General features: G+C 45.0%; 2 protein-coding genes and 1 non-coding gene across 5 annotated transcripts; 1 reads left to right on the forward strand and 2 right to left on the reverse strand.

The window, feature by feature from the left end:
• Window positions 1-725: 725 nt before the first annotated feature.
• Window positions 726-2517, reverse strand: mansc4 (MANSC domain containing 4). Its single transcript, XM_076142062.1, has 3 exons — window positions 2298-2517; window positions 2018-2152; window positions 726-1621 (listed from the first exon to the last, which is right to left on the reverse strand). The coding sequence occupies exons 1-3, from the start codon at window positions 2515-2517 to the stop codon at window positions 726-728; spliced, it is 1251 nt and encodes a 416-aa protein (XP_075998177.1).
• Window positions 2518-4812: 2295 nt separating this feature from the next.
• Window positions 4813-25850, reverse strand: tead4 (TEA domain transcription factor 4). 3 transcript variants are annotated; one of them, XM_076141971.1, is made up of 11 exons: window positions 25761-25850; window positions 16772-16836; window positions 15731-15802; window positions 14305-14439; window positions 14141-14181; window positions 13796-13857; window positions 13457-13587; window positions 12233-12406; window positions 7612-7752; window positions 6856-7008; window positions 4813-5756 (listed from the first exon to the last, which is right to left on the reverse strand). In XM_076141971.1, exons 4-11 carry the CDS (start codon window positions 14404-14406, stop codon window positions 5643-5645), a joined length of 918 nt encoding a protein of 305 aa, XP_075998086.1. In that variant the 5' UTR covers window positions 14407-14439; window positions 15731-15802; window positions 16772-16836; window positions 25761-25850; the 3' UTR covers window positions 4813-5642. The 3 variants fall into 3 exon arrangements, with proteins under 3 accessions (XP_075998086.1, XP_075998085.1, XP_075998084.1); XM_076141970.1 differs by having other exon boundaries at window positions 15740-15802; window positions 25756-25839; XM_076141969.1 differs by having other exon boundaries at window positions 25756-25839.
• Window positions 21469-21540, forward strand: trnag-ucc (transfer RNA glycine (anticodon UCC)). The gene has a single exon. It is a non-coding gene; the product is annotated as a tRNA-Gly (tRNA).
• Window positions 25851-26514: the final 664 nt, after the last annotated feature.

Here is a 26514-nt window from a genome sequence, read left to right on the forward strand (position 1 = left end):
CCCCACTGAAAGGACGCATTCAACAGGAGGCTGATGAAAAGTGCCTCACCCTTCTTGAAGAGTTTCGGTCTGTGGTCCGTGCAGTTTTAGGTCAGGAGGAAACCCAATGCAGTGGGGAAGATGTACTGGACTGCAACATGCTTAAACCCCGCAAGCCACAAGTCCTAAAAGAGACATATCACCAGGCAAACAAAGGACAATGTGCTCTGACTGTCTGAGAAACCCCTTGGAAGCCCCCATCAAGTTCCACTTAAGAGCCGCATGGACCACTGTCCTCGTGGTCTGGCATCCATATCAGTTTGAAATCATTGACGTGCATCAAAATGTAGCTCTGCCAGAACATCTCATCTTTCTCAAAGGAAACTGCTGCGGCCAAAGTTCATCTCTTCTGTCCAAAGTCATCCAGTCACAAGTGAAGCCAAACTCACCCGCAGCAACTGAGGGCTTAAAGGTTTGGCACAAGCGATCAAATCTGTTTATGTTTAGCAAAATCACAATAAATCTGTCAGTTTGACTGTAATCTACAATCATGAATGTATCTAGCTGCTTAAATTAAGGAAATGCTTCAGGAGTATCTCATGGCCTTGCTATTAATTAACAATTTTACAAAGATAAGTTGTCTTCATCTTAGATTCCTTAATAAAATTAACATATTGGGATAAAAGTTTTAAATGAACAAATAGTCAGTCAGCTCCATCAAGCTTTGGCCCAAATGGACTCCATCCTCAATTTCCGGAGCTTTCTCTGACCAGAACATACTTGATGAGACGCATGGAGCCTCTTTTCCCTCGCCAGGATGTACGATAGCGTCCCATCCTCTTCTTCTGACCCCTCCAGCTCACCACAACTAAAATGGAGCAGCAGCATCCGAACAGCACCGTGATGCAGATGGCCACTGCCACCACCAAACTATGAGCAGCAAAGTGCCACCCAGGCCCCCAGCCCGCAAGGGAGTCCTCTCCGCTGTCTCCCTGGCCTCCCTCGCTCCCTGTAGTCTGGTTCCTTCCCAGGTTGCCCTTGGTGTCATTGGGGTATTGCTTGCTGCTTTCCATGCTTCCCATCACGGCCATGGAGGTCGGAGGAGGGGTGGTGGGCAGCGGAGAGGAGCTGGAGGCCTGCTGTTGAGCAGGGGTGGGCGGGGAGGGCGACACGCTTGTTGTAGCATCCAGAGTGGAAGAGGGGGAGGCCGGGGTGGTCGGGGCAGTGTGAGGGGCAAGGATGGTGGTGGAAGGAGGAGGCATTGAAGGGGTGAATTCTGGAGAAGAGGTGGGGTCAGAGATGGCGGGAGTGGATGAAGCAGTGGTGTATGCATGGGTCTCATGGGTCTCTGGGGGAGGAGGAGCTGTGGGAGGGGAAGACAAAGCAGCTGTGGGCTGTGTGGTGCTCAGGGGCACAGAGGTGGTGGCAGTGACGGCAGTGAGCACTCTGCTCGCCGTGGTGGTGGTGGTGGAGGATGTTTTTACTGTGGGTGCTGGCGTCGGGCGCACAGGGGGCGGCCGGTTGAACTGGCGCTTGTCTGAGGCCAGGGGCTCTGAGGCGTTGCCTCGGCCATAGTGGTGCGGCAACACTCGCACATTGGTTGTGAAGTATTTACCAAACACCAAAAGATCTGGATCCACACCTAGGACACGAAACTCAGTTTGTAATGGTTTCATTTCTTCAGTTTGTCAATCATGTATAGCCTGAATAAAATAAGACCTATTTACTGTTTACTGAATAAAGCATGAACTATACAGATCCTCTATGCAGCAAGACAATATTCATCAGAACTATAATAGGTAAATATAAATTGTTGTATAAATTATTGTTGCTGCTAATAGTAATATCAATATAAAATTATTACAATTTACATGATCAATACTGTTCACAAACGATGTAATTCGAGTTTTTGTTATTTGGGTGACAAACTCACAGAAATTAAGCGACAGACTTATGAATAATATAAAAAAAAGTGTAAGAGACAGAATATTAAAGTATTACAAAGTTCTCGGTTGCTATGCTGTGCTGTGTGTGTTACCCTTGGTGATGTTGTACAGCACCACGTTGCTCCTGTGGCTGAGGATGCAGCTCTCCAGTGTGGGACAGTGCAGGTGGAAACAGTTCACGTTTTCTTGAATGGTGTCATAGTGAAATATGGCCAGGTTACAGGAAACTGCAAGAGAAGAAGAGAAGAAATATGAAATCCGCTGTGACATCATGGCTGAGATGTGCAACAAAAACAATCCGCGAAGTTTTAAAGAAATGACCCAACAAGCCTGTTAGTGATTTTTTTCCACATTTCCAAGCCGAGTACTTACAGTTCCTGGTAAGACAACACGTCCGGCTGCATTTGAGCGCCGTTTCCTCCTGGTAATGCTTCAGCAGCTGCGCTCCTCTCCGCTGAGACTCCTCGATATCGATGAAAATGCCCGGGAAACGTCGAATCCAGCAGTTCTTATAATAAGACGTCGGCGAGCACCTGGACTCGGCGCGGCACAGCAGACTCAAGACCGTCAGCAAACCCCATGGGACGATCATTGCGCATAATCATCAATCACACCATGTTAGATCGCAATCCGGGCACATAACTGAGCCAATGTGGTACTGCTGATGGTTGCGGTAGCGAGGCTGGGTGTCATGTTAGCTGCGGGGCTGGATCTGACTGCTGCTGGTCCCTCTTCTACCAGGTGTGTCACGTTCACGCACCTGGGGGAGGTGGAGACCCAGCAGTGCGTAATGAGGCCCCGGCCTGTGCCAAACTAAGAGCTCCATGAGGTTTGGTACTTACAGAAAATCCTCTAAACTTTATTTACTATCCCTGTAAACCAAATACAAACCAATAAACATCCACATCCAAATTCAAATGAACAAAATCTTTATTCAGTTTTGTGTTATTTTGTTCACCTTCTGTATATGTAAATGTTTGTTGATGGGGCTTAAATGTGTCACATCCGCATAATTTATGTTTCAAAATATCCCCATTCATTCATTCATTCATTCATTCATTGTATTAATTGATTTAGCCAACTGTGGTGTGCTTATATTCCTCTAAATGTACACAATATCAGCACAACTCTCACTGCCGCATTATGCACAGTTCAGTACGGTACGTGAGAAATGCTCTAATGTTGATAGAACTAAAGTCAAAACAAACTGGGCAGGTATAACTTTACCACAAGGTACTTCTGATGCTCACAATTCAGTAGTTTTTCAGGAAGTTGATTGGATCTCTTGAGGTCCAACAAATACTTTCTGTTACTTTTGTTCCCACAAGCTGTACACGGGCAGACGTATGAGAGTGAATTGTCCGTAATTGCAGTAGCAATCTGCCTGAATTCTCCCAAATGGGATTATTACAATCAGCCGTCTGCTTCTTTGCCTTGGGATTGCTTCACTTGTGAGAGCTTCTCGCTCACCTTTTGTCAGCTTGTCTGTTCGTCACAGCGCTGGGATCTCAGTTTACACCTGGGAGTTGAAAGGACCTGGCTCTCTTTTTTTGGAGGGTGGGGAAGCAAAGCTCAGAGTGCATGATATTGAAAAGGATTTGAAACTGCTGTATTGAATGCCACCTTTGGTTCATTGAATTGTTCAAATATAATGAACTTCTCACTAAAAGAACCTTATTTTCAGAGTGTGTATATACAGTATACTGTTTATTATGATAACACTGTGTGTGTAAAGTACTGTGAATAAGACAAAGTCAGGAGAGAGGCCAGTTTAGACCAGCCAGCAAAGTATCTGGCCTGTGCCCCAGATGGATTTGGCTTTTATAGCAGTGGGCACTTAACACCAGAGCTCATCATCATTCTCTGGTTTGGAGCTCACATGAGAACAGGCACTATTACAGCCGCTGCTTTCCAACCACCACAGTTTGGGCTTTGGTGTTGTTTTGTTAAACTCAATCGACTCGCCAGAACTTGAGTGTTCTGACTTCAGACTTTCATTCTCCTCAGAGTTTCCAGTTGATTAGTCACACATGTACAATCTATCGCTTTGTGAGCCTTGAACTGCTCAGTTTTTGTTGACAAATGTACAGTAATTTACGGTGCAATTATTGGTTGTGGTTTAGTATTACATCACCATAAGTGTAATTTTTCAAACATTCTGTCCCTCTCATTTATATCAATAATGGGATCAATAGAACACCACAGCTAAGCCTGAAAAAATACCAGTTGATTTAACTCATCTGCCACTGCCTAAACAAACAACTGAACATCACACTCTTTTCTTTTTAAGTGTTATCGCATGGTTTTAGTGTTGGGTTGTCTCGAATTGTGCAAGTGTACCTATTAAACTGGCAGCTAGGGTAGAAACAGAATGAGGGAGAGGTTGGATTTGAAAGTGTAATGACCTTTAAAACCACCAGAGAGCAGTGTTCGCTTGCTTTAACGTAGAGTCTAATATGATATGGAACAATGTCCCATATAACATTCATTTTACTATCCATTAACCTGAGAGTCTCTTTAGTGTGCGATATGGAATATTTGGATATACCCGATTCCCATGTTAGCTGTGAGTACCAAACCTCTAGTGCTCTGTTTATTGTCTGATCCATCTTGAGGACTTTTCATATTGGATCATACCATTCTCTCTTTCTCTCTAGAGCATTTAGTCACTTCTCACTGCTACTCACGCATCATGTCAACAAGTATTGTTCCATCACTGAATGTCACTCAGTTTTGTTTAGTGGCTCCCTACTACACATTCATGTGAGCTCCAACCCTTCACACTTGACTTGAAGTGTTAATTATAATAACGCTGCATTTCACAACTAACTACCTTGTGATGCATTTCGCAAAATGTAAAATCCAACAACGGAGAAGCGTTAACATAAGAAACACTTTGTATTTTCATCTGACACTTCAGGCCAAGTTACAGTTTCAGACAAATCTGTCATCGGCTTACAGATCAACATCTGTTTCAAGTTAGCAGTGTTATTATGTGCCTCCTATTGTAGTCAGATTGATTTCAATCAAAAACAGTAAGACAATACAAGAAACATTTAACATCAAACAAAGTGAATATAATAGCTCTTTAAAATCATTTTAACCTCTTATTTTCATAACTAGAGGATATGGATGTGACACTGTACACAATTATGTTGCTGAAATATCACAAAAGATTGGCACAAAACAGTGATATTTTATGAATGTGCAAAGGGTGACTTTTCAGTCTATTTTAATTTTTTTTTTTACTTTTTCCCCCCATTGTTATTTTCATTTAAGTCACTAGATGGCACCCTGAGGCAGCCAAACTCATCACAAGTCTGTAGCAAATATCCCCTGCACATGCATGAATGTAAAAGAATCTAAAATCAAAACAAGCACTAGTAAAATGAGATGAAAAACACCAACGACAACTTTCTCATGCACGTCTTGTTGGTTAGGTCTGGCTCCTTTGGTACAGAGACCACAGTGCACCGCGGCTCTCTCTTCTGTTTTCACACCCAACCAAGCCCGCTTTCAGCTTCCACAGTCCCAAATTCAGCTCCTCTTCAGTAATATTATTCCCCGGCACGCCGACAAGGCCAGTGTTTCTCTGGGTCCTGACATGTGAGTTGTACAGTTTCAGCTTTAAGCTTACGGAGGAAGTAGTCCATTGTTTAGTTTTGTTGCTCTCTGAGGTCCTACAATGGGTTCTATAGCAGATAAGTTCCAACTGTGTCAGTCTTTGATTAGCCTGTAGATGTGGTGCTGTGCCCCGTGCTCGCTGGTGGACACCTCAAAGACGTAGGCTATGCACAGCAGGGTCTCCAGTGTGTCCCTGTTAGTCACCACCTGTAGACACACACACATACAGCTCTGTTTAGCCATGTTATGGAGGGTAACCCTACCCTTAAATTGTCTTCAGCATTTAGATTTTTCGAATACAATCTTCATCTACCTTAACATTTGCATACACGGTTCAGCTGATGAACACCAATTCAATTTGCTCAAAATATTGTTCAAAACTGTAAAGAAAAGTTACTATCAAGCAGAAATTGTTCTTAAATTTCTTTCAAATGAGCTGCAGCATTTAATTGCAGTCTATGCTCGCTGCTGCAGTTCCTTGCTGGCACTCAAGACAAGTTTGCTGACTTAAAATGTAACTTGACATTAGCAGAAAACACTTGCAACTCGACATTTTCACTAATGACTGTGATTTGGACTTGAGGCTATAAGGCATTAGGACTTGTTTAGTAAATCTGACTTGTTTATATGATATGACCTTTGCCAAAACTTGAGATTTGAAACCTGGAACACGCACGTACACTGATCCTTCTACACATATTGCCCCATTCCCACTAACTGAACATACTGTGTGGCGTGTTATTTTCAGAATACTGTGACCATTCAATAAGCATAACACTGGCAACAAAACTTATTCAATTCATTATGCTCAATTGCTCCTTGTACCACTGAACAGAGCACTTGTTCCAGCCTGGCAATGTGCAACTGTGTGCCTCTGTTTGTTGTCTATATATGTGTGTGAGTGTGTGGTTTGTGTGCATTGCGTGCGCCTGTCTATGCACATCTGTTTATGCACTGCTCACGGGTAATATGAGCTAAATCAGCCCATTGAGAGACTTAATGACATGCTGCCATGTAGTCGTCAGTGTGGGCTCAATATGCTCATTGTCCCCCGGTCGGCAGGAATGCAGCTGCCAGTGGAAGGGACACCAATGTCTTTGAACAGTGGGGTTGAGGACCACTTTGTTACTATGGTGATACACTCACATTCTTTCCACTTCCCGCTCTGTACCCACTCTCTTAGGAGGGCATCAACCCATTCAGAAAAGTCCAGCTCACAATGGAATGAACAAAATATTCTAACTCTGCGTGAAAGCCAGGAAGATTAACTGTTCATGTACGGTCAAAAGTGTGTGTGTGTGTGTACCTGTAGAATTGTAAAATTCTCCAGTACGCTGTTCATCATGTACTTCTCCGGCAGATGCTTAAGCTTGTGGATGAAGTTGATCATGTATTCACACAGCGGGGAGCGGTGGATCCTGAACACGTAGCGGCCGTTCTCAAACCGTGCATACTCCGTCTAGGAACAGAATACAACATAAATGCACCCAATCCAATATAAACCAACATATGCGGGTGAACCGTATGGAGCATTAAACATATTATAGGATGAAACTTGAGATTTATTGGAAACCAAAAGGAAACATATGTTGATGGAACTCAATTTAATGCATCGGGTGTGAAGATCTAAGTGATAAGCTGTAATATGTGTAATATAATACACCCGATGCAGCGTATGGCATGTCAGATAGACTATAAACATATTTCTTCTGACACCCGTAATCAAATGATAAAGCCATTAAATATCATCATGTGGCCCACTGAGGCAGATGGCTCCACCTAAGGATGAATGTGTGTGTATGTGCTTATATTGTGCAATCCATCAGCGGTGTGTGTGTCTGTGTGTGTGTGGGGGCAGGGTAAGTTTTAACGGGAAACATAGCGGTGAGTCACGGCGAGGAGATCTATGAATCACACCAGTATGTTGACCACACATCACCGGGAACTGACTGGAATCCATTTCGGGCCGTGAGAGGTTATTCGGAATGTGATTGGTGGTTTTTTGGTAAGATCGCGACCTCAGTGTGCTCCAAAAAAACAAAGTTTGTAAAAGAACTCTTACCTCCACTTTCTCCACCACCTGCTTGCCGAAGGAGCAGACTTTGGTTGATGAGGTGATGATCATGTTTTCGGAGCTCTCGTACTGGCTGGACACGCCGTAGAAGAAGCTGCTGTCATCCTGGAGATTTATGCTGAGGTCCGCCTAGAGAAGGAGAGAGAGAGAAAGAGAGAGAGAGAGAGAGAGAGAGAGAGAGAGAGAGAGAGAGAGAGAGAGAGAGAGAGAGAGAGAGAAAGAGAGAGAGAGAGGGAGAGAGAGACGATGAGATCCAGACGCTCATCAAACTACCTCCTCGTCTAACTCGTCTCGTTTACCGGTTGGCAGTTGTTATTCTTGCTGTTCTAAGTTACGTCCTCGCTCTCGACGATACAAACGATACAAAGACAGATCCATAATGCCGTGTTCGTCTCCTCTCCACACAGATATGTATCTGGAGGAACGTGTTGGATCAACAAAGAGTGCGACGGCTCAACAAAGCTTGAAAGTGATTCTCTGTAAAGCCAAGAGGCGTCCAATGGTCATTACCTCGTTGACCTGCTGTAACACCGTCAATCCATCCTCAGGATTCCCAAGATGTCCTGTCTGTGTGTGTCTGTGTGTGTATTTTGTTGTAACATAACATTGTGATCTTAGTCGTGACTCAAGATTCACGTATCTGCGATTCTTCCTGTGGCTGTGCGTTGAGTGGAGGTGAGTGTAATTTGATTTTAGGTGAGGCAGAGGTGCCACCTCCTTCATCAGACAGCTGGGCTGCTTTACCTTTTCCCCTGTCGGGCTCTTGTCTGCTAATGGGCCATTGAGACACCGCTCAGCCTCCCCTCATCTCTTCATCACCGCGTTCATCTTCATCCCTGGCTGGTGTAATTCCTCTATTTGTCTTCATCCCTGGGGCCTAGTGACCCACCCCGAACCGCCATTCCCTGCTTCCCTAACAGCCTGCGAGGGAATTCATCCAATTACAATCAGCAGCACGCAATTGGCTGATTAGATCACGGTGGGCAGCCCGGCTGTGTAACAATTTAGCAGAGCCAACTCAAATCGGATTCCCTCGGCACTTCAAAGGCGTGAGACAATCCGTTAGGACAGGGCCACGGGCGCTGGGAGGGGGGAGGCGAGGTGGAAGGTGGGGAGCAGGGCAGTGGCCGACAGGGGGATCTGCAGGAAATTCAATCTAGAATGCCATAGCTTTGGAGTTGGTCCAGCCGCCTGTCACCGTCACCATGCCAACCTGCACCTCGGCGCACGCCCCGGAGTCACGGCCTGCCACATGGCCGTTTCACCGCTGCTACATCACATCGGCTCTTAGCCTTTTTTTATGATGGTTGAAATAAGGTTATCGCATTTTCAGATGTGTTAAGGATTTCATTTCCCTTATCTTCATGGCTGAGAGCAACTTTGCCGCTTTCTCTCCGCCCAACACGGGTGTTAAAATGCCCAGCTGTTTAGTAGGATACCAGTGTTTTGTCATGGATGCCTTGAGAATTGGAGGAGCCCGTTCGGAAAAGAAACAATAAAATAAAGACAGAGAGAGAACAATGTTATGAGCCTGTTTTCCTTTTGCAGAAGTTGCAGATGTCATGACGGTTCAGTTCAGACGTGAAAGATGGGGGTAATGTTTCACTGATGAATCACTGCCTAGGTACATGCCAACCCTGTTCTTCCTGCCACCCAATCTCCGGTTCCCCCTCTGTGTCTCTGTTTCTATCTCTCTCTCTGTTTCTTTATGATCTACAACTGTGCCGGTCTTCCACACCTCCCACTCACCCTCGCTGCATTAAATGCCACGGCTCTGACAGCTGCTCCTTTTCAAAAGACTGGAGATGACCGCTTCCAATATGGTGTCACTCACCAATGTCTTTTATCCCTTCACAATAAATAATGTGGCAGTCGAACATGTGAGAAGGTTAATGCCACACATACAAGGCCATCTGCTGGCATGAGATTGCAAGAGGGCACTTTGAATGTGACATTCACAGTTAGTGGAGGGTCCAAGAAGAAGAAAACTGGAGAGACGCCTTCATTTTGATTCAGGTTGAGCTGCTCAAGTTGTGGTCACTCTAGTTCACCTACTGTATGATGGTGGACAATCAGCTTTATGTCACATCAAGTTAAGTGTTGGCAGTCTGTCTGGGTGGAATTCGGTACCCCAGCAATATTTCTTAGAGCTATGTTCTCATGACAGTGGCACAGCAGGGAGCGTCGTCACACAGAGACGGCAGCCTGCTTGCTTTTGCGTCTCACTTGCAGCCAGCCTGAGCCCGGTTAAACCAAGCTCATCCCCTTAGTTTTCTGGCCCTGCTTTGAAGCCCGGGCCAAAGCACGCTGACGCCTCACTAGGGCTGCGATGACACGCCGGCTGACCGATTGACTCCAAATACGTGTCAACGTAAGAAGTGATACAGGGGTTAGAAGACGGAGGCGCCATGTTTAAAAGACCAGAGAATTCATCGCCAACTAGCAGCGATGATCTATTTTGAACTTCATAGGTTCTAGTAGGAAACTGGAAACTGGACGGTGGTTCAGGCTTGAAATTCCACTAATCTGTGAATTCACAGTGCAACATACGCCACACAAACGCATTGAGATTGGCCCGGCAGATATACATTCAGTGCACAGATCGGTGGTTGGTTGAGCTCTCAGATTCCCTCTGAGGGGTTCCACCTGCAATCATGACACCAGTGTTAGATTCCATCCATTCATTCCACGTGTCGCTCAACACGCTGAGGATCAGGAGGAGATTTATTTCTTTAAATGGACACTGTCACCATCACTAAATGAGTGGAAAACTGTAAGAATCTCTAGCTATTTGTTATCATTTTATACATTTTTTCTAAGTGGTGCTTCTATTTAAAGGTCCCACCTACATGAGCTGCCTTCATTTCAGATGCTTTGATAGAAAGATGATCCTTTAAAAAACCGTTTAGGGTTAAATTGGGCAAAAATCGCCCACAGAGGTGAATTGACTGGACCTTCAAATTAAAATAAGAAATAAAATAAATAAAATGTCATCATTTAAATACATTGCTTATCACATCATACTAAAGCTAGACACTTAATTGCACTCCCACCCTACAGCCTTCACAATAAAAGTCCCATTGTTCAACGCTGAAATTGTATGTAATAAAATAATTAAGTTAAAAATAAATGTTGTTATGCTTTCCTTGATTTTGGTAGTTTGTCAGGAATCTACCTTGTCACTCTTAGTATTCTGTGTGTCAAAATGTACTTTTATAACTAGAGTCAATACAAATGTGGCAATAATGTGTTTAATATTGTTTTCCTATTATGTGCAACATAACGATTTTGTCCTATTCCCCAAAGTTCAGAAATGCTATGCTTTTATTTTGCATTATATATATATTGCATTATTATCTGACTCTCAGGTTTTCTGTGCAGGGAAGGAATTTTTGAGGACATGAAATGACTAAACAGCACAGGTTTCAACACACAGAGTTGATATTGTTAAACCACAGCCAGATTTGAACATGATGTACAACTGTGAAACCACAAGTCACAAAATAGTGTGAACACTGAGTTTTCTTTCAACAAGCTCAACTAAAAAACATTCACAAGTGGCATTTTATTTTGGTAAATGATTTTTTTTCCCCCTTTGGTGATGTGGAGTCTCAGTTGGCAGCTTGTCCAGATTCCCAGAACCCCTAATTTTAATCACATATCAGGAAAAGCTAAAGGTCTTGAGGTAAAGCAAGGTGGCCATGGGATTGCATGAACAAAGGGAGCATCCAGTGGCACCCTAAGGATCTCCCTGACCCCCATAACCCCATTTCTGTCTCTCTGCCTCTCTGTGTCATGTTGGCACCATTTCAATGTCATTCTCCTGCATTCTTGTAAACTTTTCACCCAAACCTAAAGCTGTGTTCTCCACCTGTCTTCTCACTGCATCGTGCTGAACTTGTCAACCTACTTTACTCTTTGAGGTTGGATGGTATTGTGCTTGTGTGTGTGTTAGGGTAGAAGGAGTGGGGGGGGGTCTTATCTATAAATAAATGTTGGCGGTGGGGGCATGTGGCCGCTTCTCCGTCTAATAGCACAGGGACAGGTGCCTGGTCTCGTATTTCCCCAGTGAAAGATCAGGCCTGCCACTCTCCCCAAGGCTGCTGTCACACACGCGCACGCACACGCTCACACACACACAAAGCGGCCAGAAAAACAGTCGCACCGAACGCACGCTACACATCAATGCCTCCGTCACCGGCGTACAAACCATAATCAGGCTTTTGAAGCAGCGACTTTCCATTCATTCTTGCCCTAAATCGCCTCTAAGTTCTTTTAACTCCGACGCTTGAGCTCTCCCCTGGCAGAGTTAACGCTGCGAGGCCATTAACGACCAACAGGTGCTACAGAACATTAACAAGAGTATTCACTGTACTTTATCACTGGGAAGAGGATTATATGCTTTGATGTATCAATCATAGCAAACAAACAGTATTAGTCCTGTGCCGTGTTAAAATAAAGTGGATTTTAATGATTTACCATTTAAATAATCAGATTAGACTGAGTAGAATTTACTGGTGGAGGTGAAATTAATAAAACTAAAATGATTGTAGGACTGAATCGGTGCTGAACTGAACCTCATTGTTGAAAAGAAGGAAATGAATTGTACCCAGAACTTGACGAGAAAGAAAGCGTTGTGTGGCCCTTTGTCAAACAGCTCCTTCAAGCCTCCTTTCTTCTCGGGGAACTTGTCGTAGATCTGCCTGACGTCCACCGACTCCAGGTAGGCGTCGCTGTAGCTGGGGTTGGACTGGCCGATGTGCACGAACAGGTGCTTGTTGAACTGCGGAGAGGGAAAAGGAAGTGAGGAGGTGAGCAGAGGCTAAATTGTTGCATTTACTACCAAACACCGAGCAGCAAGACGTTTTCTTCCCACTTTCGCCATTGAAGATCATGTGAAACTCTGTTGTCTTTCCTATTTGTCCTAAAATACCCACAAATCTCTCTTAGGAAAAACTATTATGACACTGTGACCACTAAAAACTGTGAATATCCTGAGAAATCATATTTTTTAATGATATCTGTGACATTGAAAACCCCTCACACACACTTTCGGAAAATGTAATTACACAGACAGCCAAGGGTGACGTGATGAGAAGGTCGAGAGAAATATCAGACACTGGCAATGACAAGGATTCCAGAGAAGTCGCCTGGTTGTGCCAACGCCAAACCTTCTCATCATCGTGTCTAGGGAAGTCATCCAGAGGAACCAGCGAGTACAGTCAGTCAGGGTTTGACTGTTTGACTACAGTACACTGACCGACTGTACTCAGCTGCTTACAGTTTGTCAGTTCATATGAATTTCTATTGTTTAATTCCAGCAAATGAGCCACTTCAAAGGGAGCTGTTGTGGTTTTGAAATGTCAAGTCCTTTGATGCTTGTGGGAAATTGATATTGTTGTGTTGGTGATGAAACATTATAGTGGGTGACGTGATCATTTATTATTATAAGTAGTAGATTATTCTAACTTTTGAAAGGAACAATTTCATTTCTAAATAGACCTAAAAACCAAAACATTACAAGAGCAAATTTTCAAAAAGGCTGTGGTTCTTGTTAGAAACCTAAATTACACTTTGTGGGCACAACAGCATTTCCTGTAATACACTGGTGTCAAAGCATAATGGAAAAGTCAATGTTTGGTAGAAATGTTGCAACTGCAAAGCAAAGAAAAAAAAACAGAAACTGTCATAGCAGAGAAAAGATGAGAAGTGTTTGAAGGAGAAGGCTTCCAGTCCCAGCACACAGGGGGGGTTGACCTGAGTTTGAGGCTGATGCTGAGGAAGACAGTGTCAGCAGAATATTGATAATAAGACGTCTTTATTGTCCACTCACAGTCTCTGGGTCCTGAGGTTGCTCCAGGAAGGCGGAAAACTCCAACATCCGGAGCTTGGAGCTGGCAATACTTCTACCCTGCCAAGGGGGGGCACCAGGGGACATGGCCAACCCTGCTGTGGTTTCATAACCTGGAGGCGAGAGAGAGCAGTGTGGTTGTGTATGCGCACGTAAACGAGTGAGTGTTGGCGTTGTAAAGTCGCCTGAAAAAAAAGCAGCACGATTGCAACTATTTCTGCGAGCTTTGAGCGATCTCTTGGTCGTAAGCTGGGGTTGTCTCATGGCTTGGCTGGCGTGACAGCGCTCTGTCAACACACCAGGGAGAGAAAAAGAGCCCACCTGTTATGGGGCCTGGGCCGGATGCTTGCATGGCGTAACTCTGCTGGGAGAAGGGCTTAATGCTGGAGAGACAAGACAGAGAAGAGAGGGAGAGGCACGTTACACACCATGTCACACGTGTGACCCCCGTCTCACATACTAATTGGAGGGCCTGACCTCTACAGACACAGGGGGGGAGAGTGATACGGCCAGAGGAATCATCTGCTGCATGTCAGACAGCTGAGGAGTTTTCTTTATAAACACTGATCCATTTATATGATGGTTATAGCACCTCTTAATTAATCTGATAACATGAAAATAACTGACGGATGGGACCACAAGGAGGCTGAGAAGATGCCAACTTACTCTTCATGCCCACCCTGACCTGGCAGAGCCCCGTGCCAAAACTGGGAGAAATAAAGAAAGACAAACTATTACACACACTGTGGACAATCAGGATCAAAGTTGGAAATAGTTTTAATGTGGCCAAAGCTCCATTAATAAGAGGGGGAGACTGGTCAGTGACTTACCCCACCAGCAGTGGGGTAAGCTGGCCTGGACAGCCCTTGGAGAGCCATCTTGTTCTGGAAGGCCGTGGGCGAGATGATCTGTGCTGAGGACATGGTGGCCATACTCTGGAGGGCCTTGTCTTTGGCAGCCTGGTCCTACAGACAGAGCGAGATAGAGACAGAGAGGAAGACAAGCAGAGAGACACACACACGCAAGAGGTAAGCGTTCACCAGACTCCATTTAAGTCAGCGGCCCATCTCACCAGGAAACAAAAGTAAAGCCCTAAAAGGGGAAATGAAGGGATGAGGCCAGCTTGCATCATCTGTGTATTCTTCCCTGGCAGAGAGCGGCAGAGGAGGTGATATTACAGTCAAGGGCCTTTGGGTCAAGAGTTAAGTTTATTGCTTTGGCAGGGGCAAGCCAGTGTTGACAACTAGATTCTGCTTGAGGTCATACTGGAAGACAAGAGAGGCACCAGGGTGATATGTCAATACACTAATGGTCACGGTGCAACAATGAACCAATAATGGAGATTTCAAATGGATTTACGTGTACAATAGAAAGAAAATGAGGAATGTAAAGCAAACATCTTTCCTAAGTATGAATCCACTCCTTCAGCAGTTTCCACATCACCGAGGGCTATGGCCACTTGCCGCCCAGCCCTAATGGGCAAGGCCACACAGAACATTCTTCTTCCCAGAACTGGCTACACAAGGGCATAGCTGAAATATGGGGGGGTACATGTGGTCGAGATCTCAGTTACACCAAAGATGTATTTAAAAAGGGCTGTCAGTGAGGCCAACCCTGTGACTGATGCAGCGCCCTGCCAACTGAACCCTCGTGGCTGCCATCCAGGTTGAGGGAGAGTCCTGTTGCCCGCTGTGACTGTGTGTGTGTGTGTGTGTGGATGAGAAATGTAAACTGAGAAAGTACTGGGGGTACAGAGATGTGTGAGATCTCACTCTACAGCACCACTGCTTTTATTGAGGTACTTATCAAATACAATACGTGGAAGGAATAATACAGAGACTAATTCATTCATTTCTTCACAATTGTGTCTGGCTCATCTGAATTTTAATTGTGGCGAGGAAGCCTGAGGCCCGCTGACATATTGTATGTGTGCACTTCATCGACATGTGTCAGTGTTCTATATAAAACTAGCTGAGGAGGTGCAATTAAAATAGCCAATCTTCAATTTGATGATTTCATGCTGCGTACCACTGCTGCTCCACAGCAGAACCATAATGAAATCTGAATGCAAACATCATGGTCTGATTATTACCTGGAAATATGTTTTACTGTCTCAAATCAAATAGAAAGCAACATTACGTTTCAGGCAATTAGCCCTTGTTACATCTTTGCTTGCAATACAAGACAGCACTCTGTTTGTGTGTGTGTGGGTGTGTGTGTGTGTGTGTATAAATATAGAAAAGGTGGATGACTCACGTAGCGTACCTTCAGCTTCACCTGGATCTCTCTGGCTTTTCGCCGTGCTAGAACTTGGATGTGACTAGACACCTGACGGACACAGACAAATAGAGACAGGATAAGGAATGCATTAACACAGATCAGAAGCATGGGAGTTATGTCAATGTCACCTAAACAACAAGCACCTTGGACTAGTTTTCTACTGATAAAATGTTTTTATGGCCGAAGTCACAGTCTTATTGAGATGCTGGGAAACTTTTCTCTTGCTCCAACATCATAATCATCCTTCTATTGACATTTTTGCTTCATACAAGGGCGTCACTTATTCTAATGGCTGCTTTTACACTACACGTTATTTTCTGAGACTTGTGGTCCTCAGAGGATGAACCTCTAGCATCACTCTCAAGTTCAACAGACAATTGCGTACATGACATTTCCTACTTGAACACCAAAACTATGAGAATAGGGAAGAATTTGACACTTCCTGACAGCACATCCATCATTCTTTGCTTCATTGCTTCTGAACCAGCAGGTGTCCCTCTATCTCCCCCCCCCCCCCCGACGCAGCTCTCCATCACTGATATCCCACTGACCCTCCTCTTGTCTCCACTCCGCTTATCTCCACGTCTCTCTTTCCATTCCCACACTAACCCTGCCAGACGACTTAGCAGGGACCCTTTTCTCTACACATCAATCATTGCCCATACATCAGCCTTTCCATATCGGATGCCGTAGTGAGGATAGGGTTCCAAATCCCTCGCCCATCCCGCTTAATTCTTCCATCCAGATCACCGTATTCTCTCCCCCTTCTAACAAGCACCAGATCCATGAGGTGGTGAAGAAACAACACCGACACACGATCCTATACCGTCTGCACATGTGGTCCTCGCCCTAAATCAGTCGTCATCTCCAGCACAAACAGGAGCGATAGAGAGAGGGGGAGGGGGGGCGGAGGATGAGGTGTACCCAGAGTGTCGGGGCGTCACTCAGCAGGAGAAGACTTTCTAAAAGGGTTAAAAAATAGGAGGCTGCTGCAAGAAGCACTCGCCGAGCACTCACCTGCTTCCTTGTCCGCGTCTTCCCTGTGCGGAGTTTGATGTAGCGTGCAATCAACTCATTTCGTCCTGTAAGGGTCCAAGAAAGAAATCATTTTAATTCATTTCACACTGAAATTCATTCTGATTTGCACTTTCTGGTCATAATCAGGAGATTCCAGATAAAATAAGAGAAATCAAACGTATGAAGCCGTGTAAAAAACCCCACAATGAGGTAAAAGCATGATGTCTGTGGTGTAACTGAACTGGAGGTGGGGGGGAGGATGGGGAACATATTCTAAGAAGGCCAGCTCTGCATGCCTGGCCAAACCAGGAGGCATAAAGTGGGAGAGATGAAGTAATGTATGCGTATTTCTGTGCACACTACTTATTTGCACCATATGATTTCATTTAGCTGCATCACTGCGCTTCGCCTGGATGCAAACACACACGTCCGACTAAGGGTGAAGGCTGTCAAGCGTGTCAATGGCAAAAAAAGTAAGTGTAAGTATACTACTAAGTATATACGTCTGTCTACGTGTGAGAGTCGGAGTTTGAGGGCTTCTAAATCGACAGAGTAAGTGTGTATCCGTGCAGTGCCACTGTTGACAGACAGGTCACATTGGCAGAGCAGGTGGAGGCAGCAGCCATACGATCCTCGCACCAGACCCCGGGACAGACACGGCACAGGCCAGTGACCAAGGGGGCCCGGTCTAGTGAGGCTGCCAGACAGCTGGTGTGTATGTCAATGTTTATGGAATATGTCTTTACGCCTGCAGTAAATCTTGGGCTCGTTCCCTCCCATCCAGGGTCTCTGGTTACAGGCCAGGGCACTAGAGGGCAACGGTCATGTGGCCTCTATCACCCTGCTCTCCCAACACTGATCTCCAATTCAATGGCAGACGTGGAGAACCCACAAATAGACGGGCAGCACTATCATATATAATTCAGAGTCCACATGTTTCTGTTGTTAATGTAGTCTAAATTACTACTTGGCTCTTCTAAAGTCCTTATAATGTAAGAGAGACGGTTTAAAATCTACATACAGCCTGCAAACATTCTACTGGTTAGAGATCAACAATAGCTACAAAGAAATTTCAGACAACCAAACAAGAACAAACAAACAAGAGTGGATTACATTAGGAGGACACCTCTCTCTCTCATACACACACACACACACACACACTCACACACACAGAGAGAGCAATCCAAGCGTTTGCTAGACTTTGCATCACCTCTTAAACACAATAATTTTTCCCTTGGCACCGCATCTCCATGTGAATTAACACTGAGATCAGTCACGACACACAACCTAGTACAAACCCGTTAGATTTTCCTCACATAGTGATGGTTGGGTCAGACCTCACAAGCCTCCACAAACTAACAAATCAAGTGACCCCCCAAATGGCGACGAGGAAACCTGAAACCTGAAACCTGTCTGAATCCCCATCAGAAGCTCCGTCAGCCAATAAAAGAGATCAGATTGATCGGATAGCCTTTGGATAGGTGGTCGCTAGTATCAATTCACATTTGGCACAAGTGTTTTGTTCGTGTAAACAACTTTAATTAAGACTGAATATTTATCAACAATTTAATATAGCAATAAAATACATATAGTTTATATAACCATAAGGAGGGATGATGTAGTTGATGTAACACCTTGTAGTGTTTTACTTACACACAGACAGACACACACACACAGACACAGACACACAGTGCAACTTCCTTTGTGTTCGGCTTTTTGGACTCAACTTCTCTCCCAGATGACGTCTATTTCAGGACAGTCACATACACACACACACATACACACTCCAGCCCCAGTTGCAGGATTCATTCATTCCATCTCAATCTTATTTTCCTTTCAATGCCGAACCTTCTGAAGCGTGAAGTATTTATCTGGAGGTGCACTCGCCCGGCAATTGTTTGAGTCCCTAAATGCTGATTTTCTTAATCCCCCAGGGATTAAGAAAGTGTTCCACATTTCCTCCCAATCAAAGTCGTGAAAAGATGAACACAGAGCTTTGTCCGTGTCCCCACAGTACTTGACCTCAAATGAACATTAAGTTGCCTGCTTGTGTTCCAGAACCTTTACTGAGTGTACCACAAGATGTAAGTGGTTATTGTGCAACCAATTTGTATTTTCACAGTAGCCGACACACAGTTATGTGAGCGCGTTGAACAAAATGTGAACTCCTCATGAATTCACAAAACAGCACAATGGGAACTTGAAATGCTGCTTGCAACAGTTTTATAAGCTCAAGTGTTGTCAAGCATGCAGAAGTTGTTAAGGACCCAAATAAACAGTCAAGTAAGTTCATCTGTGTCACCGACGCAGCGCAGGGCAAACTCTTGTGAATTATGTAGTATGCCCATTCAAAATTAGCGATGTGTGTTGTGCGAGCATTAAACAATTTCATTAATGGGTTGTCAAGAGACTGTGCTTCATAGTCTCATATCAGATGCCCTGCCACTCCTAGTGTGAGGGCCTGGGGCAGGGCCCATTAAAAATACCCTCCAACACACCCATGAGATCAGAGAGAGGACTCAGTCACACAGCAATGAGATCATGATGTCCAATGGGAGTAACACACACAGAGAGCTCACAGCGGCCAAGGCTGTAGGAAAGTCACTCGGAACATTATACCTTCACCCGCTGGTCCGCAGTTTGATGTTGTTTATCACACCGCCTGCAGTCATGAACTTGTCTGGGGGAAATCTGATTCTGGAAAAAAAATTCTTAAGGGCATGAAAAGTGACCGACCGCAGCAGCAGCAGCAGTGAAGTCGGGGTGTTCCAGAGTTCAGGGGGATATTGCTGTGTTGTGCAACTTAAGGAACACTGCAATGCAGAGACAGTTTGTGAGTTTAGAGGGAAAGCAACAATAACTGTCAAATATCTACGGCGTGTGTGAAAGGTTATTTACGATATCCCATTTTATTCTGTATTTCTGAATATCCTGTATCAATACTAATGCACATATAAATACAGAAAATAATTAATTAAAGCTATGTTTTGCCTTAAAAATGTCTACTATTTCATCTATTTGTCTTTGGCCTCTCTTCTCTACAGGCCGCTTGGTGGAGGTCAAGGAGGGCCTGAAGGAAGCCTAAAGTTTCTCCTCCAAAGTCAGGCTGCTCATAAATCTGCCCTTCCCTTGCGGATTGTGGTCATCACTGGCCTGGTCTGATCCTTTTCTCTCTCCTTCCTTCAGCCCAACGCATTCCTCACATTCCTGCGCGCTGACTGCTCCGCATCGGGCTCCCGCATCTGTGCTCTGACATTGCCCCATGGGGTGACTTGCTTTTTTTCTGTGTGTGTTTGTTTGCGTGTGTGCACAACAACACTCCGATTGTCAATGCATGAAAAACCACAGCACAGGGATTTGTGCAGATCGCGTTCCAGTTCATTTCTTAGGTCCAGTATATTAAATATCCTAAGATGCAGCTTTGTTATACTCAAGCCTCAATCTTTCTTGTGCCTGTCTGACAAACTGCCGTCGTCTCCGGAGACACACATCTGCCAAACATACATTTCCCCTCGGTAGCACATATGCCCCACTGTCTCTGCTGGAGAAAACAAAGGTCACATTTAGGCTGCAGGAATGTGTTGGCTGGGTGTTATTTCCCCTCCAGTAGAGCCTGAATGCATCAGGCCAAGACCCCAGCAAGTCAAGTCAATACTACAGAGGCGGCGGCCCGGTTGATCCAGCGTCATCACATTGTGTTTAATGAGTTTTAATGAGATGTCGACTCTCACTAGACGAATCAAAATCAATCATATTCCTAAAGTCTGCTCCGTTGCATGTTGTTCTCTTCCAGAATGCGTACAGGGAAGCGAGTGTCACATCATCTTTTAGTTTTCAAAGAATGTAATCATCCTGTTATTATCCACCACATTACACATTACTGTATTTTGCTGTGCAGCACTCTTCCTACCGCTCACTCATTCTCTCCATTTCTGGTGTCAGATCTGTGATTATCTCCCACAGGTGTCATTCATTCATGCTTATAAACCCCACAGCTTCCTCTTGGTGGGGTGAACGCCATCCCCCCCTCAGTCACAGCCCAGAGCACCATGTTTACCAGTTGTACTTCTGTATGAACCAGAGCCAAAGCCAAAGTCTGCTCTTGATTTTTCACAAAGTCTAATATTTCTAGCAGAGGAGCTAATCTAACAGATGTCTGCAGGCCTGTAACATTAACACAGAGTGAATCAGCTGCCTCCAGGGTCTCCACTGTCACAGAGATTTATGCGGCGATGGTCGGTGCACGCCTGGACGCACGTTAATTACAGAGACATATCAACAGCTGTCCAACCTGTTTGGACCCTCCTAACTTCCACCTTACTGATATGATGACAGTGACAACTCTGTTACACGGCTGTCAGTGCTCACTGTGTCCTGTTGGTTACACTGTGAGATAAAGAGAAGGGACACAGAGACACAAAATGGGACAAAACAGGGAACCAGAGGCTAGATCGAGGGACTTCATCAATCACATGACATTGAAATCCGCATAAATTGATATAAATCCAAGTGACAGACCAAGAGACAAGTTTCTCAGGCATGTAAACAAGCCAAGAATGACGACATCGGAATCAAGATAAAGACCTGATGAAGAACTACAGGTAAATCTTAGACTATTGATCAGGATCAGATATAAAAATCACTACATGTGGTTGAAAACCTTTGGCTCTGCTCACAACATAGCATTGTATAGATGTGCGATGGTGGTATAGTGGTGAGCATAGCTGCCTTCCAAGCAGTTGACCCGGGTTCGATTCCCGGCCATCGCATACTGTTAAGTATTTTGGGTTTTGTGTAATTTCTAACACTTAGCTTAAAGCAAATTTACACGGTGCTTATAAGCCACTGTGTGTCATTAGTGTTTTTCTGCACATGTTGTTCCCAAGGCAACCCTTGAAGCGTGACAACAGGACAGTGTTTGCAACTGTGAAAATGTCTCTTAGCTGGACACTGAAGCCCTTGTGGCTCCATCGTCATGTGTATCACCTCATATAATGGCACAGCACTAAGCTGAAGTGTGCATCTTCAAGCAAGGCACTGGGACATCAGCATAGAGTGCACCGGCCTAGAGCACTCAATCATAATCAACAGATCACTATCTCACTTAACTGGCAAAGATTGAAGCCGGATGAGAAGTGGGTTTCTCTCTGCTGACCTTTACGTTATGATCTTAATGAGAATCACTGGAGAGGAAAAAAACATTTGCATTCCCTGACAAAGAAACCGACATTGATTTGACATGTTGCGCAAGTGAAGCACAGAGGGGAAAGTGGTTTTCTGTGTGGGAATTCTTTGTTCTGTACTGAAAGAAAGACATGCCACTGCTGAGGGACGCTTTCTTGACTTTATCCATTACACAAATATAAAGAATCATTTGTATGAGGACAGAGTGCTACAAGTGAGAAAAGGGAGGAAAGTGCTCCTTTCACAGACGCCACCATGACAAATAGGACACAAAACGAGCAGCTGGGGTGCAGACGACATCGTGCAAAGTCAGGGCGAACTGACCTCTATGACATCACAAGGCAGAGCGGTTTTCGAACTTGCAGTCTTTAACGCTAAAAGGAAGTAACCTTTGTGATGTGAGGTCACTGGGTTTAGAAGTAATAATGCCTCACAAAACTGAATAAACGCCATAGAATTACACAACCTTAATTACTTAAGTGGTACACAAATTACAGGCCGGCGAGTAAACAAGGGAGATGATGATATTTCCACTGCCACATTCTTTTGCTGTCAGCATATGGGTTTCCAGAGAAGAACATAGGGACTGTTTTTCCATTTTTCAGCTTGAGCCCTATGGTCAGACCACAGGGCATGTGTGTGTGTGTGTGTGTGTGTGTGTGTGTGTGTGTGTCCACCCCCCTGCTGAGAGACACTCGCTCCTAAAAAGTCCTTCCCTCTGCTGGATCTCTCTCTTTACAGTCTGCTCATTAGCTCGGGGGAGACATAGCAGAACACAAAACCACGCGAGGCAGGAAATGTTTGCCTTGGCAGATGCATGTCGAATTGCCGGCCGGAGCACAAAACCGCCACAATATGCGTGACACCATTCCTAATAAGCGAGCTAATAGGTCTGTTGAGTAACAGGCACGCGGGCCAGCGCTATGCATAGCATTATGGGAGAAAAATGTGGCGCATGTATGAGAAAAATGGGGAAAACATTCCGTTCAATTAAGGAATTTACAATGGATAGAAGATGATCTGCACACATTCCATCTGCTGAGCTGTTGGGAGACTCAATATCGAATTGTTTTGGAAAGAATGGCATTCATTTTGCAAAAAAGAATTCAACCTACAATTCAGAGTATGTTGGCCAACAGACGCAAAGGTATTTTCGCCAGAAGGTTGTTTTGTCTGCGTTTGTCCATATCCATATTTAGCTCATAAAAGGGGACAAAATAAAACAGTGAGGCAACAGCTGCATCATTTCACAAATGCATTTAAAGATATTCTGATTTGATTTAGCGGCTTATAAGCTGATTTAAGATGGCCCATCAACACTTTAACAACATTCACAACAATAAAGACTTCCAAACTGGCTTTGCATTGATTGAGGTTGCCTGAATGACTTGAGTTGTTGGCCACTGCTGACCCTGTGGATGGTGATAAAGGGAAGGGGGGGATCGGAGGGCTGTGAAGAAGGGCAGGCTGAGCTGTTTAGGGGCAATGAGGGCAAAGCGGGCCGTGGGTTTACCGTTGTCTCTTTTCTCAAGTCGTAAATCTGGGTTTGCCATAAGGCTGTCAGGTTGAACTCTAGAGAGCAGCTGGAGGTGAACTGAAAGGCAGACAGACCCAATGACAGACTGACAGGAGAGAGACAAGGTTGTCCGTGAGAGACAGAGCGGGAGAGAGAGAGTCTAGCAGCAAGACAGAGGGACATGAGGGCGGTAAATCACAGAAATAGGAGGCAGCGGAGCGAGCGAGCGAGCACAAAGACACAAGCATTACCTCTCACGCTCTCATGCTCACACACACACACACACACACACATATGTACACTGAGGACAGGTGTGAGAGAGTTCTGGGGGGCCCTAAGGCCATGCAAGACACCACTGCCCACCTTGGTGTTTATTTGTCCACCCCCCCTCTCGCCCCCTCCAGGCGCTCAAAGGGTAAACGTCTATTCTGGTTTAGGGTTACAGCAGAGCTGCCTTGAACCCCCTGGCTCTCAAGGGCACATGCCATTCCTTGCGGGCCAATGCACTCCCTGGTGGACATCACCTGACCCTGAACCCCGTAGGGAGGAAGGGGCACCTCCGCGCTCGCCTTGCCAAGCCCCCTCCCACAACCTTTCCCCAGCCAGCCCCCTATCCCCATGACACAGAATGTGCCACCTGCCCCTCTCATCTCTATCTCCCCAACCCCCAACTATTATTACAGGCTTTATAAGGATTTAAGTGTTGATCAGAGGGTGGCCATGACCTCGATAGGTGGCTAAGCTAGGCTAGGCTAAGCTAACAGTTAAAGGAACCGTCTGGCACAGTGACAGAATAAGGTGATGACAGAGCCTGTCTGATGGCGGCGCTGCCTCTGTCCCCGGGCAGCCCAACCATCAAGCAGTCAAGCAGCGGGACAAACTATAGCCCAGCCATCTGTTATCAAGTGTCTTTCAGCGAGATGTCAAGAGGGACAGACACTTCACCTGCCCAACTTCTGTCTGGCAAAGTCAATATGCAAAAGATTCACTGAAAAGAAGCCACCTGCTGTACACTTCATCTGTGCTCCTCCATGAATCTGTAGTAGATTCTGCCAGATTACAAAGTTACCTTCCGTGTCAAACAACTACAAATGGCTTGATCGAGCTATGAAATGAGAACCAGCACATCATGTTTACCTCCGTGCCTCTTAACTTGGATACTATAAAACACTCTCCGCTATCACTGCCAGAAATATGACAGGATGAACGTCCGGCCAACATACCATCAGATGGAACACAAGCTTTTTACATCAAGAAATCTCTGTCAATGTGTCATCCTCGCCCCAGACCGCAGATGAACATATTGGAATTGTCTGCGCGAGTGTGTGTGTGTGTGTGTGTGTGTGTGTGTGATTTAGTGAGGCTGTTTTCATCTGTTTCTGACACATCATGCCATCACACGCCATGGGACCATGTGGAGCTGACAGCTGTGCAGGAAACAGGAGTGATATGAAACGCGAACAGACGAGGAGTGGTGATGAATGGGTGTGTGCACGTATATGTGTATATGTGGGGAGGTGTGTGTGTGTGTGCATAGCAGTACACACTTGCGCAACTACAGTATGTGAGTGTGTGTGGGAGAGTGTGTGGGTGTAAGACAAACGGCCCTTGTCTTACCATATGAGGTGGAGTGCAGACTTACACACACGTCTTACAGGACCAGAGTTCATTGATTTTAAGTTAAGAATGAACTTGTCCAACCTAAAGTCAATCAAACTTCAGTCAATTTTGTGCTCAAAGTTTCTGATTATCTAAAATGAGCATGAAATGATTTATGCTCTTTATCAGCTTTCTTCAAAAAACATGTTTTGCTGCCAAATGTCCATTATTTACCTCATATGACTCTAAATAATAAAGATGATAGTGAAACTACTACAAACTGAAGTGTGTGTGGTATACCAGATGACTGGATAGGAATCAAAGAAACTGAAAACTATGGAATTTCTTTGTTGTGAAAGGTCATTCCCAAACAAAATGGGTTTTGGATTTGGATTCTTCTGCTTCTGGGGTCAACCTCTGCAGCCTTCCTCAAGCAAGCCATCCTCCTCCTCATGTATTTCAACTACTACAAAGGTTTGCCATGATGATCAAAACTAACACATCCAAACCTCCAATTTAAATTGACAGACTAATCAACAGAGTGAGCTAGAAAGGATTTTTATGAATGTCATTTTCCAGCTTGACTAACGTTTAGGTCTATACACACATTGTTTCATAGGCATAGTGTTTACCATCCCATGCAGAGGAAAAGGATGAACAGAGAGTATGACAGTAGTGGGCGTACCGTACATCTTGCCCTCATCAGAGAGGATGATCTTCCTGCGGCCACAGGGTGGGTAGATGGCCAGGGCCTCCTGGAAGCTCTGCTCAATGTCTGGGCTCCATACCCCCTCGGCGTCATTCTCCAGGGGCTTGTCCAGCGCATCCCCCAGCTCCTCGCTCCCACCCCTGGGGGAGGGAGCCGGCACCCACTCCGCAGACGTGGTGGGAAGACGGAGAGGCAACCCACAGAACAGGGGGTGACAGGTCGGGGTGGGGGGTTAAAGGGACAGCTGGGTGCAGGAGGAGGAAGGTGCAGAACCTGCCTATATGGAAACCTGCAGTTGAGATGATGACTGGTCTTTATGTGGCAGAGCGGTCCTAGCAAAAAAGATAACATTTTTATTAGAGGGATGAACTTAAACACAAAGAATGGCACATTAGCCAGCTGCTTCACACTTTAAACACACAAGGAGACTCAGACTGAGCGACTTAAACTCCACTTAAACTATTTAAATGATAAAAAACCAAGAAGACTTTTATATATATATATATATATATATATATATATACTGTATATTTATTTATTTATTTTCAGGACCTTGGCATAGCTTCTACCTATATAGTCTGTGATGTTTATTCATTAATTCATTTATTTACATTTACTTTCGTTGATTGTATGCATGTGGGCGCTGGTGCAGGCTGTCATGCACAGTTGCCCTCAGGAGAGATAAGTAAAGTTTAAAATTGAATTTACTACACAGACTTCTGCCTGAGTTTGTGC

The sequence above is a fragment of the Genypterus blacodes genome, unplaced genomic scaffold, assembly GCF_046128005.1.
Source record: "Genypterus blacodes isolate CSIRO-AG114 ecotype Tasmania unplaced genomic scaffold, CSIRO-AGI_Gbla_v1 ptg000021l_1, whole genome shotgun sequence".
Classification (NCBI taxonomy): domain Eukaryota; kingdom Metazoa; phylum Chordata; class Actinopteri; order Ophidiiformes; family Ophidiidae; genus Genypterus; species Genypterus blacodes.